The 18,702-nt window shown below is 60.2% G+C and overlaps 1 protein-coding gene across 6 annotated transcripts in view; it reads right to left on the reverse strand.

Moving 5' to 3' along the window:
* The window catches only part of ARHGAP33 (Rho GTPase activating protein 33), a 60,103-nt gene that overhangs the window by 37,796 nt on the left and 3,605 nt on the right, over positions 1 to 18,702 (reverse strand). For 3 of the 6 annotated variants that reach the window (XM_039512639.1, XM_039512643.1, XM_039512637.1), the window contains exons 2-10: positions 17,311 to 17,412; positions 12,983 to 13,077; positions 8,219 to 8,303; positions 7,661 to 7,747; positions 7,154 to 7,291; positions 6,810 to 6,902; positions 6,249 to 6,371; positions 4,708 to 4,785; positions 55 to 121 (exon numbers count right to left, since the gene is read on the reverse strand). In XM_039512639.1, coding sequence (XP_039368573.1) covers positions 55 to 121; positions 4,708 to 4,785; positions 6,249 to 6,371; positions 6,810 to 6,902; positions 7,154 to 7,291; positions 7,661 to 7,747; positions 8,219 to 8,303; positions 12,983 to 13,077; positions 17,311 to 17,394 — 850 coding nt within the window. In that variant the 5' untranslated portion in view covers positions 17,395 to 17,412. Of the gene's footprint in view, positions 1 to 54; positions 122 to 4,707; positions 4,786 to 6,248; positions 6,372 to 6,809; positions 6,903 to 7,153; positions 7,292 to 7,660; positions 7,748 to 8,218; positions 8,304 to 12,982; positions 13,078 to 15,404; positions 15,712 to 17,310; positions 17,413 to 18,702 lie in introns of those variants that run through there. The other 3 variants (XM_039512638.1, XM_039512641.1, XM_039512642.1) reach the window with 3 other exon arrangements.

An 18,702-nucleotide genomic window follows, 5' to 3' on the forward strand; every position in this document is an offset into this window, starting at 1 on the left:
AGGGCCACCTCATTGTAGGGAAGCTGCACCCCAGCTGTGGGGCCCAGGCATCACCTGCTTTGAGCTCTGGCGCCAGACGGTCCGGGAAGAGCTCAACACACTCGCTGGGGAAGAAACCGACCTGGTGAGATAGACAGATGGGGTCAGGATCCACTGCCCCACCTCCAATAGCTGAACATGGGGGTGTGACCGTATTGACATGATCTGTGACCGTATAGATCATTGTTGCAACCAAGGGCCTAAAGTGCTACCAAATCTTGTAGGAAGGAGGTCAAGTAAGGTGCCTATGGAACAGGTATGATGTGCTGGGTATGATTACGCTATCTGTATGCAGGTATCATTTTTGTATTTAAAGTTATAAGTATTGGATCTACACTGTCTGTATTTCAAACCTGTGCTCCGCTTCTGGGTAACACCCCAGACAGTTTGGTATCAGCACTGCCTAGCCTGCTTGATGGCCCATTAAGGACCGTCAGCTGTACAGCTGACCCATTGAGAGAAGGCAGATACACCTTGTGACTCAGCAAGGCACGCAGGGACATGCCTATGGAGAGAACTCAAAGGCTTCCAAGCCATGTGCTGGGCAGCTTGTGTCTGGAACCAAGGAAGCACAGGCCGCATGGCAGGAGACTAGAAAAGGCAGCTGCATCGTCCCCATTTTGTCTTCAATCCTGCTTCTTACCTCTGGAGCAACTTTGCTACAAACTGAAGCTCTGAACAAAGGACTGAATGACCCATCCCAGCAGGGGATGTACTCCAGAGACTTAAGCCAGAAGTTTATTCCATCACTGCTACAAGCCTGAACCAAGAACTTTGCCATTACTGTGTGTAATTGATTCCATTTAACCCATTTTAACTCTCATCTATATTTCTTTCTTTTTATGAATAAACCTTTAGATTTTAGATTCTAAAGGATTGGCAACAGCATGATTTGTGGGTAAAATCTGACTTCTATATTGACCTGGGTCTGGGGCTTGGTCCTTTGGGATCGGGAGAACCTCTTTTCTTTTACTGGGGTGTTGGTTTTCATAACCAGTCATCCCCATAACGAGTGGCGCTGGTGGTGATACTGGGAAACTGGAGTGTCTGAGGGAATTGCTTGTGTGACTTCTGGTTAGCCAGTGGGGTGAGACCGAAGTGCTCTCTGTTGGGCTGGTTTGCTGTGCCTTAGTAGTGAAGGAAACCCAGCCTTGGGCTGCAACTGCCCTGCTCTAAGCAATTTGTTCTGAATTGATACTCTCAGTAGTGTCCCACCAAAGGTCGCTTTGTTACAGAGGCATCCCCCCAGGCTAGCCTGAGAGACACCGCCCCCCCCCCCCCCCGTGTGGTGAATTCCTGCCCCACCCCTCGGATGGCATGGGCATCTGTCCATGTGACACGATGGAGGACACTGGACCTGATGAACCCCAGGGCTGAATCCAGAGCAGCCAAAAGTGTGAACTCAAGGTGCGTTCCTTAAACTGAATTAAGCCCGTGGGCGGATGCTTAGCTTCCCAACAGCAACGGTCTTCCTAATCCACTTCCAAAGGGAGTGACACTCACCCAGATGCTGCCCACTCCCATTCGGAAGGAGAACATTGTGACTAAGTGGGGTTTTCCTCCTTGTTATGCTGTACATGAGCCTATGTGAGTCTTACTGTTTTGCATGAATATTGTGCATGCCTCAGTTTCCCTGTGTATTGCACCAATCAATGCCTAGGTGGTGGACATAAGGGGGTGTGACTTTTGCTGAGACCCTCGGAGCAGGTGAGGTGGCTCCAGCTGCCTGCACATATGCTATGGCCGGTGCCCTTCGTAACTTTAGACCCAGGAGGGGGATGCGACAGGGTGATACTTCGCCCGGGACGCGAGATAAAGACCAGGAGGTGTGTCGGAGCTCGAGTCGCTGGTAGCTGGCAGTTGGCTGTGGGGGTCTCGGAGAGGAGGGAGTCCAGGAAATCTGGCCCAGGGTCCCCCCAAAATAGACTTTGCTGACAGTCACTGATTTCTGTGCTAACAAGCTCTGTTCTACACTGTGTTCCTGTTGACTAATAAACCTTCTGCGTTACTCGCTGGCTGCAGAGTGGAGGTGCAGTGCCGTCTGGCTTCCCCAGGGGTCCCGTCCAGCTGGACCCGCCAAGGGGAAGTGTATGGTGTGAACAGGGATGCTGGATGCTCCGAGGTCAGACCAGGAAGGCCATAGCTCCTTGCCCTGGACAGTGTGCCCTGAGGAGAGCCATGCCACCCCCGAGTCCTGGCTGGCTGCATACAGAGCAAGTCCAGTGCATCAGGCCTGTGACTCCGTCACAATGTCCACACTGCCATTTAACTAATCCACTTTAACACTAAATCTGGATTAACCCACCACCAGTGAATCCAGATTAACCCAGCAATCGCAAATCTGGACTTCTTTCCTAATCCATTTTCCTGGCAAATCTGGAATAACCCAACTAGAGTGAATGTATATTACCCCACCAACAGCAAATCTGGATTTCCTTTTCTAATCCAGTTTAACCATGAATCTGTATTAACCCATCACCAATGAATCCAGATTTCCTTTCCTAAACCACTTTAACTGTGTATCCGGATTAACCCAACAACAGAAAATCCACATTAACCCACCACCTGCAAATCTGGATGCCCATTCCTGTGTGACAATGGCTATGACAGACCCTCTGCCAGCAGAGCTTCTAGTGTAGATGCAGCCTACGCCAACAGAGGCTCTTCTGCAAGTGCGTGCATACATACACACCCAGCACAGCACGCCAATGGGAGCCCTCCTCTGTCGACACAGCTGTGTCTACACTGCTCTGGCCCTGGGGTGGGGAGATCTGACACCCCAGACTGAGGTAGCTGTGCCAGGATCAGTTTTCAGTGTAGACCAAGCCCTAGTTAAATCGCATTCAGTTCCTCCTCCCAAACTGAAGCTGCCTGAATTCGGTTTAGCTTCACTTGCTTGCTAAGTGGGTTCGCCTCCTTGGGGCCAGGCACCTGCAGTACAGATGACAAGTGTCCACCCAGGCAGCTAGTGAGCAATGGTTAATCCCGCGTGATGTGTTATTCCTTGACTTTAGCAAAGCTTTTGATACAGTCTCCCACAGAATTCTTGCTGGCAAGTTAAAGAAGTATGGGCTGGATGAATGGACTGTAAGGTGGATAGAAAGCTGGTTAGATCATTGGGCTCCATGGGTAGTGATCAATGGCTCCATGTCTAGTTGGCAGCCCGTTTCAAGCGGAGTGCCCCAAGGGTTGGTCCTGGGACCAGTTTTGTTCAATTTCTTCAATAATGATCTGGAGGATGGTGTGGACTGCACTCTCAGCAAGTTTGCAGATGACACTAAACTGGGAGGAGTGGTAGATACGCTGGAGGGTAGGGATAGGATACAGAGGGACCTAGACAAATTAGGGGATTGGGCCAAAAGAAATCTGATGAGGTTCAGCAAGGACAAGTGCAGAGTCCTGAACTTAGGACGGAAGAATCCCATGCACTGCTACAGACTAGGGACCAAATGGCTAGGCAGCAGTTCTGTAGAAAAGGACCTAGGGGTTACGGTGGACGAGAAGCTGGATATGAGTCCACAGTGTGCCCTTGTTGCCAAGAAGGCTAATGGCATTTTGGGTTGTATAAGTAGGGGCATTGCCAGCAGATCGAGGGACGTGATCATTCCCCTCTATCCAGCATTGGTGAGGCCTCATCTGGAGAACTGTGTCCAGTTTTGGGCCACACACTACAAGAATCAGAGGGGGAGCCGTGTTAGTCTGTATCTGTAAAAGCAGAAAAGAGTCCTGAGGCACCTTATAGACTAACAGATGTATTGGAGCACGAGCTTTCATGCTTTCACCCAAGAAAGCTCATGCTCAAATACGTCTGTTAGTCTATAAGGTACCACAGGACTCTTTGCTGCTTTTACGCTACAAGAAGGATGTGGAAAAATTGGAAGGCAACAAAAATGATTAGGGGGCTGGAGCACATGACTTATGAGGAGAGGCTGAGTGAACTGGGATTGTTTAGTCTGCAGAAGAGAAGAATGAGGGGGGATTTGATAGCTGCTTTCAACTACCTCAAAGGGGGTTCCAAAGAGGATGGATCTAGACTGTTCTCAGTGGTAGAAGATGACAGAACAAGGAGTAATGGTCTCAAGTTGCAGAGGGGGAGGTTTAGGTTGGATATTAGGAAAAACTTTTTCACTAGTAGGGTGGTGAAGAACTGGAATGGGTTACCTAGGGAGGTGGTGGAATTTCCATCCTTAGAGGTTTTTAAGGTCAGGCTTGACAAAGCCCTGGCTGGGATGACTTAGTTGGGGTTGGTCCTGCTTTGAGCAGGGGGTTGGACTAGATACCTCCTGAGGTCCCTTCCAACCCTGATATTCTATGATTCTGTGACTCCCCAGGCAGGCCTGTCCGTGTTCCAGGACAGCTGGTGCCTGGCAGCTGGGCCATGGGGGCTCACTGCCATGGTGGGGGAAGTCAGCCATGGGGTATGTGCTGGGGAGACCCAGTGCCAGGACCAGCGACTGGACACTGCCCAGATCCCAGGGAGCAGGCGGGCAGCTCAGCCGGAACTGTGACTCCCCCCATACCCCGAGCTGCCCCCCACCCTGCATCTCCACCACCCATGCACCCCCATGCCCCTGACTCTCCCATGGAACCCCCCTGTGACCCAAGCGTGGGGGTGCAATGCCCAGCGGGGAGCCCTCCCTGAAGACCCTCCCCAAGCCCCACACCCACCTGGAAGCCGTGCTTTCCTCGCCACCAGCTGACCTCCTCCTTGGGGGGCATGTCGATTACTGACACAATGTCCCCAACCTGCACAGAGCAGAGAGACAGTCAGGGGGCCCCCAGCCCCACAGGGCAGTGCCCCAGAGGGGGCTCCGGGGATGTGAGCTTCCCCAGGGCAGTGCCCCAGCTGGGGGGGGAGGGGAGGAGGAGGAAAGGGCTCCTGTGCTGTGAGCTTCCTCAGGACAGTGCCCCATCTGGGGAGAGGGGGCTCTGGGGCTGTGAGTTTCTTCAGGACAGTGCCCCATCTGGGGAGAGGGGGCTTTGGGGCTGTGAGCTTCCCCTGGACAGTGCCCCATCTGGGGAGAGGAGGCTCTGGGGCTGTGAGCTTCCTTAGGACAGTGCCCCATCTGGGGAGAGGGGGCTCTGGGGCTGTGAGCTTCCTGAGGACAGTGCCCCATCTGGGGAGAGGGGGCTCTGGGGCTGTGAGCTTCCTCAGGACAGTGGCCCATCTCGGGAGAGGGGGCTCTGGGGCTGTGAGCTTCCCCTGGACAGTGCCCCATCTGGGGAGAGGGGGCTCTGAGCTTCCTCAGGACAGTGCCCCATCTGGGGAGAGGGGGTTCTGGGGCTGTGAGCTTCCCCAGGACAGTGCCCCATCTGGGGAGAAGGGGTTCTGGGGCTGTGAGCTTCCCCAGGACAGTGCCCCATCTGGGGAGAGGGGGCTGTGAGCTTCCTCAGGACAGTGCCCCATCTGGGGAGAGGGGGTTCTGGGGCTGTGAGCTTCCCCAGGACAGTGCCCCATCTGGGGAGAGGGGGGTTCTGGGGCTGTGAGCTTCCTCAGGACAGTGCCCCATCTGGGGAGAGGGGGCTCTGGGGCTGTGAGCTTCCCCTGGACAGTGCCCCATCTGGGGAGAGGGGGCTCTGAGCTTCCTCAGGACAGTGCCCCATCTGGGGAGAGGGGGGTTCTGGGGCTGTGAGCTTCCCCAGGACAGTGCCCCATCTGGGGAGAGGGGGTTCTGGGGCTGTGAGCTTCCCCAGGACAGTGCCCCATCTGGGGAGAGGGGGTTCTGGGGCTGTGAGCTTCCCCAGGACAGTGCCCCATCTGGGGAGAGGGGGGTTCTGGGGCTGTGAGCTTCCCCAGGACAGTGCCCCATCTGGGGAGAGGGGGGTTCTGGGGTTGTGAGCTTCCCCAGGACAGTGGCCCATCTCGGGAGAGGGGGCTCTGGGGCTGTGAGCTTCCCCTGGACAGTGCCCCATCTGGGGAGAGGGGGCTCTGAGCTTCCTCAGGACAGTGCCCCATCTGGGGAGAGGGGGTTCTGGGGCTGTGAGCTTCCCCAGGACAGTGCCCCATCTGGGGAGAGGGGGGTTCTGGGGCTGTGAGCTTCCCCAGGACAGTGCCCCATCTGGGGAGAGGGGGTTCTGGGGCTCTGAGCTTCCCCAGGACAGTGCCCCATCTGGGGAGAGGGGGGTTCTGGGGCTGTGAGCTTCCTCAGGACAGTGCCCCAGCCAGAGAGGGAGGGGGTTCTGGGGCTGTGGGGCCCCCCACACTCCACCTCAAAGGACAGCTCGTCAGGGGCCTGGGCCGCATAGCGCTTGATGACGTGGGCGGCCGCAATGGCCGGGACGTTGATCGAGGCCTCCTCGTTCACCAGCAGCCGGTTACCGTGATTATCGATCTGCAACAGAGGAGGTGCAAGACTGAGCCTGGACGGGGCGTGGGTCTGATCTGGGGGAGGGTGGGAGGGGGCGGTAGGTGATCAGGGGTGGGGTGGATACTGGGCTGGGTGGGCTATAGGTCTGATGGGAGGGATACAGGGCTGGGGGACTGTAAGTCTGATTGGCAGGGGGGAGGATGGGAGGAGCTGTGGGTCTGATGCGGGGGCAGATGCCAGGTTGGACGGGCTCATGGCTCTGATGGGGGGGTGGGAGAGGGAGATGCTGGGTGGGATGGGCCATGGGTCTCATGGGGGTCTGTGGGGTTACCGGCCTGGACAGGGCCGGGGCTGGTGTAGGGGCGGAGGTTGGGTGGGATGGGCCCGTAGGTTTGACCAGAGGGGGGGACCCATGCTGAACGGCCCCTACCGTTTCTGCTCCCCACCAACACCCCATCTCACCTCCATCCAGGTGAGGACAGGCCCGCAGTTAATGTTGCTGTCCACAATGGCCGAGAGCTTCTCCAGGTACTGCCGCAGGACCGGGGCCAGCATCTGGGGGGCAGGGGCAGGAGCAGAATCAGGGCCTGGCAACCACCCCCCTCATGTCTGCCCCACAGTGACGGCTCGCCTGGCACTGAAATGCAGCCATCTCTGGGGTGGGGCAGCTGGGGAACAGCTGCACATAATGCTGCCCGGGGACGGCCTGCCTGGCACTGAAATGCAGCCATCTCTGGGGAGGGGCAGTCCAGGAACAGCCGCACAGCAACTCCCACAAGCTCTGCCCAGCACCCCCCATGACTCACCTCAGCCTGCCCCCGAGCCTGGCAGGGCGGTGGCAGCTCCGGCAGCTGGGAGAAGCGGCGGTCGAAGATGCAGCAGTGCAGGTGCCCGTCCAAGCTGCAGAACTCCTCGTAGCTGCGGTGAACAGGCCATGTCTTCCCCTGGCGGGGCAGGAGGCAAAGTGGGATGTCGGCGGGGGAGGGGTGTCAGGGTGCTCGGGGGGGAAGGGACACTGGTGAGGTGGGCCTGGGAGGTGCTGGGACAGCTGAGGACGGAGAGGGGGGTGGATCTAAAGAAGGAAAGTGGGTAGCAGTGGCACAGTGTGGGGGTGCCACTGTGGGGCACGAGAGGATGGACCAAGGGAGGACTGCAGGGGAAAGGGGAGGGGGCAGGTCTGGGGGTTCAGGGGTCTGCTCTCCCTCACAGTAGTTGGCATGGCAGAGAGAAGGGACCTGGGTTGGGAATGGGAGGGTCAGGAAGGGGGGGGCCTGGGCAAGATTGGGAATGGGAGGGTTGGGGGGGGCACTCACCTTGCAGGTGACCTGGACAATGAAGAGCAGCTCCCTGTCCCCCAGGGTAGCGGGCAGCCCCTCCCCTTGCTCGGAGGCCAGCAGGAGCTGTGGGCACACAGCGGGTGAGAGGTGCCCCTGTGGGACCCAGGCATCCGGGGCAAGTTGCCTCTCTGGCGTCACTTGGTGCAGGCTCATCCCAGGAGAGAACCCAAGTGTCCGGGAGTTCAGTCCCCAACCCCGACACCAAACCTGCATCTGATCCCCATTGGGACCCAACGTCTGGCTAGCTCCCACCTCCCCAAGGACCCAGCTGTCTGAGAGATGACCCCCACCTGGCCCTGTACATGGGACCCAGGCAATCAGAAAAGCCCCCCAAATTGGACCCAGGCATCCTCCCCCCGAAAGGACTGGGGCAGCACCTGGGAAGAGGATTGCCCAGATGGGACCCAGGAGTCTGGGGAGAGGGCTCTACAGGCTGGGGGCGGGGGGAAGGGAGGTGCAGGAGGAGGGATCCCTGTGGGGGGACCCAGGCATCTGGGATTGGGGCTCCCCAGGTGAGGCACGGCAGTCGCTCACCTGGATGTGTCCGAAGTCCACGGCCTCGTAGTGGAAATGGGCGCATTCAGCCAGCTTGGGGAAATGGGCTCGGGTGATGGACAGCCTGGGGGGAAAGGACACCCCACTGAACCCCAGTGTGCCCCACACAGCACCCTACTGTACCCCACCCCTGCTGCAACCCACACAGCACACCACCCCTGCTGTACCCCACAAAGCACCGCACCCCTGGCGCACCCCATACAACACCCCACTGTAACTCACCCCTGTCCCCCAGTGTGCCTCCCACAGTACCCCACAGCACCCCACCCCTGCTGTACCCCACACCAAACCCCTGCTGTCCCCACTGTCCTCCAGTGTGCCCTACACAGCAACCTACTGTACCCCACCCCTGCTGCAACCCACACACCACCCCACTGTACCCCAGTGTGCCTCACACAGCTCCCCACTGCAGCCCACCCCTGCTGTACCCCACACAGCACCCCATCCCCACTGTCCCCCAGTGTGCCCCCCACAGTACCCCACCCCTGCTGCACCCCATACAACACCTCACTGTAACTCATCCCGCTGTCCTGCTGTCCCCCAGTGTGCCCCTCACAGTACCCCATTGCCCCCCACCCTGCTGTACCCACCGAACCCCACCCCTGCTGTCCCCAGTCCCCCAGAGATCGCCCCACTGCACCTCATCCCCACTGTACCCCACACAGCACTGTACCCCCACCCCTGCTGTACCCCACACAGCACCCCACCCCGCCTCTCCACTGTACCCCAGTGTGCCCTGCACTGCACCCCACTGTACCCCACCCCACTGCACCCCACACAACACTCCACTGTAACCCACCCCCACTATACCCCACACAACGCACCACCCCCACTGTCCCCCAGTGTGCCCCACACAGCACCCCACTGTACCCCATCACCACTGTACCCCACACAGCACCTCACCCCGCTGTCCCCACTGTCCCCCAGTGTGCCTCACACAGCACCCCACCCCAGCTGCACCCCACTATACCCCATCTCTGCTGTATCCTACACAGCACCCCACCCCACCGTCCCCACTGTACCCCAGTGTGCCTCACACAGCACTCCATTGCACACACCCCCCTCTGTCCCCACTGTACCTCACACAGCACCCACTGTTCCCTACCCCTGCTGCACCCCACTGTATCCCACCCCTGCTGTACTCCACACAACACCCCACCCCCGCTGTCCCCACTGTACCCCACAGCACCCCACTGTTCCCCATCCCCGCTGCAACCCACACTGCACCCCACTGTACTCCACTCCTGCTGTACCCCACACAACACCCCACCCCCGCTGTCCCCACTGTACCCCAAACAGCACCCCACTGTTCCCCACCCCCACTGCACCCCACACTGCACCCCACTGTATCCCACCCCTGCTGTACCCCACACAGCACTGGGTACCCCGATCCCCTCATGGTACCCCTCAAAGCACAGATTACCCCAACATGCCGTGGTATCCAACTATAAATAATCCCATTTGATTGAGCAAGAGCCAGGCATCCGCATGGGCCATTCTCTGCTACATCCCCGCACCACACAGCAGCAGGCGAAAACATCTCAGCACCAGGAGTTCTCGGGACAGGGACAGATCGTCTGAGAGAAAATCTTGTAACGCCGGCACTGTATGAACCCCGGGTGCCCCTGCCCCGGTCACCGCCCAGGAACACTGCCACGAAGTGGGGATTTTCCTTGTGAGCCTATGTGAGTTTTACTGTTTTGCATGAATACAGTGTCTGCCTCAGTTTCCTTGTGTGCTGCAAATACCTCGGTGTGTGACTTTGGCTGAGACCCTCTGGAGCAGGTGAGGCTGCTCCAGCTGCCACACGTATACTATGACGGGTGCCCTTCCTAACCTGAGACCAGGAGGGGGATGCAACCAGGTGACTCTTTGGCCGGGAAGCGAGACGAAGACAAGGAAGAGCAACGGGGGTGTCTGAGGTCGGGTCGCTGGAAGCTGGAAGTGTACTTGGGGGGACTGGAAGAGGGGGAATCCAGGGCATCTGGCCCAAGACTCCCAGCATGGATTTGGCTGAAAGTCACTGATTTCTGTTCTAACAAGCTCTGTTCTACGCTGTGTTCCTGTCGACTAATAAACCTGTTTTACTGGCTAGCTCCAAGTCACTGCTGACTGCAGGAGGTGGGGTGCAGGGCCCTCTGGTTTCCCCAGGAGCCCCGCCCAGGCAGACTCACTGCGGGAAGCGCACGGTGTGGAAGGGGATGCTGAATACTCCGAGAAGGTCGAAGCTTCTTGCCCTGGAGACAGTCTGCTCCGAGAGGCGGCTCCCCCAGGGGCCTGACTGGCTTCATATGGAGCATTTCCAGCGCCTGTCGAGTGACTCCGTGACAGACACCGCCTTGGACACCGCCTGGGGACACTGCCTGCCTGCAGATCCAGGCCCAGTGCCGAGCAGAGACCTGGGCGAGGTGCAGGGAAGGGAACAGGGAACGAGGAGAGAGTCAAAGGCCTGGGACTGTTCAGCTTGGCAAAGAGCGGATTGAGGGGGCCGGCCAGAGGGCTCTAAAAGCCTGTCTAGGGTGGGGGGAGTGAAGGGGGGTGTTATTTACCCCTTCACCTAACACGGGCCAAGGGCATCCAGGGAAATGAGCAGGCGGCAGGTTTCAGACAAACAGAAGGATGGACTCAGCACACAGCCGGCCTGGGGAGCTCACCGCCAGAGGATGTGGTGGGAGCCAAGAGTGTAACAGGGTTCAAAGAACGAGCTAAGTTCCTGGAGGAGGGGCCAGGCACGCGCTGTCCCTGAGCCGCTGACTGGCAGCCAGCGGCTGGATGCTCCTGTTCCCCTGGCCCAGGCCCCTGCCAGGCACCCGACACTGGGCTGCCCCAGCCTGGCCGTTCTTATGTTTGTACTTCGATGGTACCCAACATAGCACAGGATACCCCAATACTGCTGTACCCCACACACAGCACCGGGTACCCCCATGGTACCCCACAGGCACCCCGATACTGCTGTACCCCACACACAGCACCGGGTACCCCCCCATGGTACCCCACAGGCACCCCGATACTGCTGTACCCCACACACAGCACCGGGTACCCCCCCATGGTACCCCACAGGCACCCCGATACTGCTGTACCCCACACACAGCACCGGGTACCCCCCATGGTACCCCACAGGCACCCCAATACTGCTGTACCCCACACACAGCACCAGGTACCCACCCCCCATGGTACCCCACAGGCACCCTGATACTGCTGTACCCCACACCCAGCACCGGGTACCCCCCCAGGGTACCCCCCAGGCACCCCGATCCGGCTGTACCCCACACACAGCACCGGGTACCCACCCCATGGTACCCATGCAGGCACCCCAATACTGCTGTACCCCACACACAGCACCGGGTACCCACCCCCATGGTACCCCACAGGCACCCCAATACTGCTGTACCCCACACACAGCACCGGGTACCCACCCCCCATGGTACCCCACACAGCACAGGGTACCACAACACTGCTGTACCCCACACAGCATGGGATAACCAAGCACTGCTGTACTCCAGACAACATGGGGTACCAACCCTCCATGGTATCGCACACAGCATGGGGTACCCCAACACTGCTGTACCCCAGACAGCACGGGGTACCCAGCCCCATGGCACCCAACACAGCACAGGGTACCCCAACACCACTGTACCCCAGATAACATGGGGTACTAATGCCCCAGAGTATCCTACTCACCATGAGGTACCCAACCCCACATGGTAAGCCAGGTAACCTGACACCCTGATACTCACACAGCACTGGGTACCCCAACCCCCCATGATATCCCAACCAGGGACCCCCAACCCCCCTCAGAACCCATCCCCCCTCGGCTGTACCCCAACCCCCCAGAACCCATTTCCCTTCTGCTGTACCCCAACCTGGGACCCCAACCCCCCAGAACCCATCCCCCCTCAGCAGTACCCCAACCGGGGACCCCGCCTGCAGACAGAATGCTGTTCTGTTGCTATATCCCAAACTCCAACCGCCCAGCATACAGCACCCCCAGAATACCCCAAGCACCCACAATACCCTAATCAGGTAACAGCCATGTACCCAACAGCGAGACAGAGCCCAGTGTCTCCCCTGCCCCCTGCTATATCCCAGCCTTGGGACCCACCCAGCACCCAGACACCCCCCTCTATATCCCAGCCCTGGGACCCACCCAGCACCCAGACACCCCCCTCTATATCCCAGCCCTGGGACCCCCAGCACCTAGACACGCCTCTCCCCCCCCCCTGCAATATCCCCGCTCTCATGGCACCGAGACATCCCCGTCCCCTCACTATACCCCAGCACCCCGGACTCCCTCGCACCCAAACACAGCCCATCCTCCCCCCAGGCTATATCCCAGCCCTGGGACCCCCTGCACCGAAACATACCCTCCCTCCCGCTATATCCAGACCCCCAGGCCTTCCAGCACCCAGACACGGCCCCTCCCTATACCTGAGCCCCTTGGATCCCCTGGCACTCAGCCCCATCCTTCCCCTGGAGCTATATCTCAGCCCAGGTATTAGAGGATACTGTCCTTTCTATTGTTCTTTTAATTGTCTGTTTCTCTAGCTGGACTCCCATGGGACATGTGCCCCCGAGGGGGGAGCCTGAGATCTGAGCCCTCCCCTCCCATCGGCGACTGCCCAGGCCACGGGGACCCCAGCAGAGAACCCACTTGCTCCCCAATTGCATTGACAGGCCAGGCACAAGTCATGCCACACTCACCACCAGGGACTCCCCTCCAGGAACAGGGCTCCCCTTGCTTACCTCTTGGGGGCTTTCCCCTTGACACTGGCGGCTGTGTTCCCCAGAGGGCGGAGCGGCCCATCCCCCGCCCTGTCCAGACTGTCCGTGCTGCGGGCCTGCAAGGGCAAATCAAACAGACCTCAGCACCAATTTACCATTCCCCAAAAGGAGCCCAAAGCCAAGTTGCAGCCACGTCAGGGGGGAGAAAGCTGGGGAGCAGCTGCACATAACACTGCCCAGGGACAGATTGTCTGGTGCAGAGATGCAGCCAGCTCTGGGGCAGGGCAGCTGGGGAACAGCTGCACATAACACCCCATGGGGACGACTTGTTCAGTGTGGAGATGCAGCTAGCTCTGGGTTGGGGCAGCTGGGGAACAGCCGCATATAATGCCGCTCGGGGACAGCTCACCCAGCACTGAGATGCTGCCCAATCCCAGAGGTGGCTGCATCCCTGCTACATGACAACTGTCCCAGTTCTCCCCCCTGCGCCGTGTAATCCCATCCCCTTTGGCTTTAGCAACCTGCGGAGCAACAATCTCCATGGATCAGGTTTCCTGTCAATAATTCACACCCGAGCTGCCTGCTCTTTGCCATGACCCCCACCCCTTCCTGCAGCTCCCCGTTTTACCCTTTGGGACAGCCCCCATCACCCCCAAATCCCTGGCACTGTCCAGAGAGCTTGGGGGATTGCTGGGAAAGGGACATCTCCCCTCTTATCCCCACCAGACAGATTTGGGGGCAGAACCTTGTTGAGGGGTGGCGAGGGAGGGGTATGGGCACGGCGGAGGCAGCTCACGAGGGGTAGAAGTCACCAAACCCGACAGCCCCAAACGGCACCCCAAAATCCAACCCAACCTGGGGCTGCATCAGAGCTGGTGTAGGGGAAAGACCCCGTGCCCCATTCCCTGCCCTCGGGCTGGATCGGAGCCCACGTATTCTCTGTCAGTTGTATGGAGGCGCCAGTTATTGACTGGCGGGGGAAGCCCCCAATGGCCTCAGAACCGGGTCAGGCCCAGAACCCCGGCCTGGCCCTTCTCTCTGAGAGGGATGGGTGTAAGGGGGGGTGGGAGTGGGGGATGCCATGAGGGGAAGGGGGTGCCTGGGCTCGGGGGGGGGGGGGCGCAGAGCCCAACAGACCAGATCTGGGGGAGGGAGAAAGAAGACAAAGGGTGAGACGGACACAGGAGGGTAACTCCCGCATGCACCTTCCCTTCCCATCCCCCCGCCAAGGAACTGACCCCCAGAAACACCTGGTCCCTGCTCCCCGACTGCCTCCCTTCCTCCCACAAGGGGTTGCGTAGGAGACACACACACCCCACTCCCGCCACCTCCACGTTGGCGGGGGGGGGGGGCGTTTAAGACACGTGGTGGGGGTTACATAACAGATTCTTGCAATGGCCCAGTTCCTCCCACAGGGACCCAGGAAAAGCACAAGATGCCCCCCATAACCCAGTTCCCTCTTCCCCAGCCCAGCTGCCCCCCAGATCACTCCCCCCCAGCCCAGCTGCCCCCCTTATCTCCCCCCCCCTACCTAGCTGCACCTCCAATCCCTGCCCCTCAGCGAGCTGCTCCCTCATAACCCACCCCCAGCCTATCTGGCCCCCTTATAACCCACCCCAATAGTTTGGGGTTGGGGCTCTCCCCCGCCACAACTCTGGTGTGTGTCCCCATTTCCCCCATCTAGCTGCATCATTCGGGGTTAGGGGGATGAATATCCCCCCACTGGATTAAAAGAGACCCCCCATTTCCTCTGCAAAAGTGGAGATCACAACCCCTCATGGGGGCCTAAGATTGGGGTCCAGGTGATTTCAGGCAGAAGGGGGCCAAGACCCCAAAATACAGAGCAAGACAGCTGGAAAAATTACCCCCCCCCAATAAAAACTGATGAGAGAAACCAGGCATCCCAAAATACCTACAGCGTGGGAGTGGCACTGCCAAATCTCGGAGCATTTACAGGGGTGATTCCCTTGGCCCCCCAAAAGAGGATTTTGGGGGTGTGGGGATTTTGGAACTGGGATTCCCTGCAAAATCTCTCCCCCCCCACACGAAACTGAGAGAGATGTGCACTGGGGGGTGGGGATCCCCCACAAATCTTTATGGCCAGGGAGGTTTATGGGGGGAAGACCCCCCATCTGAGAACTGCCCCGAGGGGGGATTGTGGGGTATGGGGAGGGGACCCTAAGTACACATTAGAATAGATCCCCCAATCTGAGACACGCCCCGAAGGGGGATTAGGGGTGCAGGGGAGGAGACCCTAAATATATCTGTGGGGTTTTGGATGTGGGTGGGGCTAAGGAACAGGTGCATGTGGGGGGAGCGCTGGCGCCGGGGCCAGCCGGGTGGGGGGGCAGCATTTTGGGGTGGGTAGAGGGTTAACAAACATGGGGGCACAATCCAATGGGGACCCCTCCCCGTCAGCCCAGACAATAACCCCCCCACTTACCACCATTGTGTCTCCGGTCCGCTAGGAGAAGCCGGAGGTGGGGGCCAGAGCCATGCGGAGGGGGGCGGCATCTAGGGGGGCAGGACCCCCATCCGCAGCCCCCCCCCGGAGGGAGCGTGGGTGGGGGCGGTCAGCTCCCAATGGCCATGGGGAGAGAGAGGCACAATGGGGAGAGAGGGGAGGGGAGGGGACACACACCGGGGGCGGGGGGGAGACAGACGGACACAGGGACGGCGGGCGCAAGGGCAGCGCCTAGCCCAGAGCAGAGCCTGGCCGGGCTCCGAGCCGCGCAGGGCGAACGAGCGAGGGAGGGGCGGAAGGAGCCAGGCAGACGGAGGGACGGAGGGAGGGGCGTGGGGGGGAGGCGGACCGAGACAGGCAGACGGGGGAGCAGGGGAAGGGGGGCGCTCGCTCTCTCAGACCCCCCCACCCGCGGGGAGAGCGGCAAAGCCCCTGGGAGAGGAGGGAGAGGGGCAGGATCCAGGGGTGTCCCCCACGTCCAGCCCCACCGGGAGGGGGTCCCAGGGAGCGCCCCCGGGGTTGGGGGCTGGGAGGGCGGAGGCCCCCCCGCGCCCGCTGGTACGTCCCCATTGAGATGCAAAGGGGCAGAGGCACAATGGGCCGGGCGCCAGCAGCTGGGCAACCCCGCACAAAGGGGCTTCTGTTAGCCCCGCCAGGGAGAGAACCCAGGAGTCCCAGCCCCCACCCCCACTCTAACCACCAGACCCCACTCCCCTCCCCGAGCCAGGGAGAGAACCCAGGAGTCCCAGCCCCGACCCCCAGCCTAACCACCAGACCCCACTACCCTCCTGGAGCCAGGAGTCCCAGCCCACTCTAACCGCCAGACCCCATTCCCCTCCCAGAGCCAGGGAGAGAACCCAAGAGTCCTAACCCCCCCACTCTAACCGCCAGACCCCACTCCCCTCCCAGAGCCAGGGAGTCCTGGCTCCCAGCTCCACCCTGAGACCCAGGTCCTTGGTGGCAGTGTCAGGGCTGGGAATGGGCGGGGGGAGGGATGCTCCTATGTCACTCAGCACAGGATACAGCACGAACCCCTCCCAGCCTCCCCCCACAGACTGACCCCCAGTGCTCCACATATTGACCTGCCGAGACCCAGTGCCCCACAGATTGACCCCCAGCGCCCCACAGACTAATTCCCACCCCCAGCTCTCCACAGACTGACACCCTCAGCTCCTCCTCCCCACCTGAGCCCCCCCAGCCCACTCTCTGCTCAGTGTGAAGAACAGGACAGGTTAGGGTTAGGGTGTGGGGGGTGTCAGTGCCGGGGGTATTTGGTGTGGGGAGGGGATTACACGAATGAGGGGGTTGGGAGCTGCATGGGGGGCATGAGGGTGGGGGGGTGTAAGGGGCTGTGGGGTGCAGGAGGGGGCTGTGGGGGGACACTAATCAGGGTGAAGGTGGGGGGAGAGGGAGGGAGGCTATGGGGTGGCCAGGGTATTCCATGCCGGGCTGTGGGTTGGGGGCTGTGGCTGCAAGTGATGGGGAGGGTCATGGAGTCTGTCACAGGTGGGAGGATGGGAAAGGATTGAGGGTCTGGAGGGATTGGGGGGGCTGTGCGGGGAAGGGGACCTGTGCAAGTCAGTGTGGGAGTCCCTGCTGCCCCCAGCTGGGGGGATGGGCCCGCTCTGTGTGTGTTGGGCGGGCTGTCTGTCTGGGTTCAGGGGTACCAATCTGGGGGGACTCCTTGGGAGGGGAGCTGCATATCTGGGTCAGGGCAGAGAAGTTGGGGGGCTGTGCTCTGGGAGAGATCAGGGAGCAGCGTTGTGGTGCATCTCCCAGACCCCTCCATGAATCCCTGCCCTGCCCCCCAGCACTCATTGTGTCCCCCCCAGACCCTGCCCCATGGTGGGGTAGGGGGATGCCGAGTTCCCTTTCTGCTCCCTACCGTGGAGAGAGAGCGCAGACGGGGCATCCACTTCTGTTGGCTGTTGTCCACCAAGGAGAATCGGCGCAGCATGCGGAGCTCCATGGTGGGGGGCTGGAGACCCTGAGGTAGGGAGGGGGTCAATGGTAGGGTCCAGCTGTGGCCAGGGTCCCTGCCACACAGGGACACTTGAGAGAGGTCCCTGTGTGGCCTTACCTCTGGCTGTTCCCCAGCTGCCCCACCCAAGGTGGCTGCATCTCAGCGCTGGGCAAGCCATCCCTGTGCAGTGTTATGTGTGGCTGTTCCCCAGCTGCACACCAGTGCTGGGCGAGCATCCCCAGAGCTGCTTGGATCAGATCTCGCTCCTGCAGATGCTGCTTCTGCTTTCTGCCTGCATTTGGGAACCGCAGCAGGAAGCGGCTGGGGGTTGCCAGATCCCAGCGGCGCTAAATCTGTGGGCTGAATTCTGAGCTAAGGGTGAGCTGGGTGCAGGCTGGCATAGCTGTGCTCATGGCACTGAGATTCCCTTGTGCACACTAGCTCACAAGTCTCATGCCAGCGCCTCCCTCCCACACACGCTGGCCTGGGCCCTGTGCACCTACATCAGGGATGGGCAAACTTTTTGGCCCGAGGGCCACATCTGGGAATAGAAATTGTATGGTGGGCCATGAATGCTGACAAAATTGGAGTTGGGGAGAGGGCTCTGGTTGGGAGTATGGGCCAGAAATGAGGAGTTCAGGGTGCAGGAGGGGGCTCCGGACTGGGGTGGAGGGGTGTGGCGGGGAGTAATGGCTCCAGCTGGGGGTGCAGGCTCTGGGGTGGGAGTTTGGGGTATAGGAGGGTGCTCTGGGCTGGGACCAAGGGGTTCGGAGGGCATGAGGGGGACCAGAGCTGGGGCAGGAGGTTAGGGCACAGGGGGAGGCTCAGGGCAGCACTTACCTCAAGCGGCTCCCAGAAGCAGTGGCATGTCCCTCTCCGGCTCCTACGCGGAGGTGCAGCCAGGCGGCTCTGCACGCTGTCCCATCCGCAGGCACCGCCCCTGCAGCTTCCATTGGCAGCGGATCCTGGCCAGTGGGAGCTGCAGGTACAGCACTTGGGGCAGGGGCAGCATGCAGAGAATAGCCAGAGGGGGCCAGTGGGAGCTGCAGGTACAGCACTTGGGGCAGGGGCAGCATGCAGAGAATAGCCAGAGGGGGGTCATGCCACTGCTTCCAGGAGTTGCGTGGAGTGGCTCCCGACCCTGCTCCCTGGCTGGAGCAGGGCAAGCCCCAGACCCCGCTCCCCAGCGGGAACTGGAGGGCCAGATTAAAATGTCTGGCAGGCCAGATCTGGCCCACAGGCTGTAGTTTGCCCACCCCGACCTACATCCTCCTGGGCACTCACCTGTGCCCAGTGCATGAGGCTACTCTGCCC

This window comes from Mauremys reevesii, linkage group 24 (genome assembly GCF_016161935.1).
Source record: "Mauremys reevesii isolate NIE-2019 linkage group 24, ASM1616193v1, whole genome shotgun sequence".
NCBI classification, from domain to species: domain Eukaryota; kingdom Metazoa; phylum Chordata; order Testudines; family Geoemydidae; genus Mauremys; species Mauremys reevesii.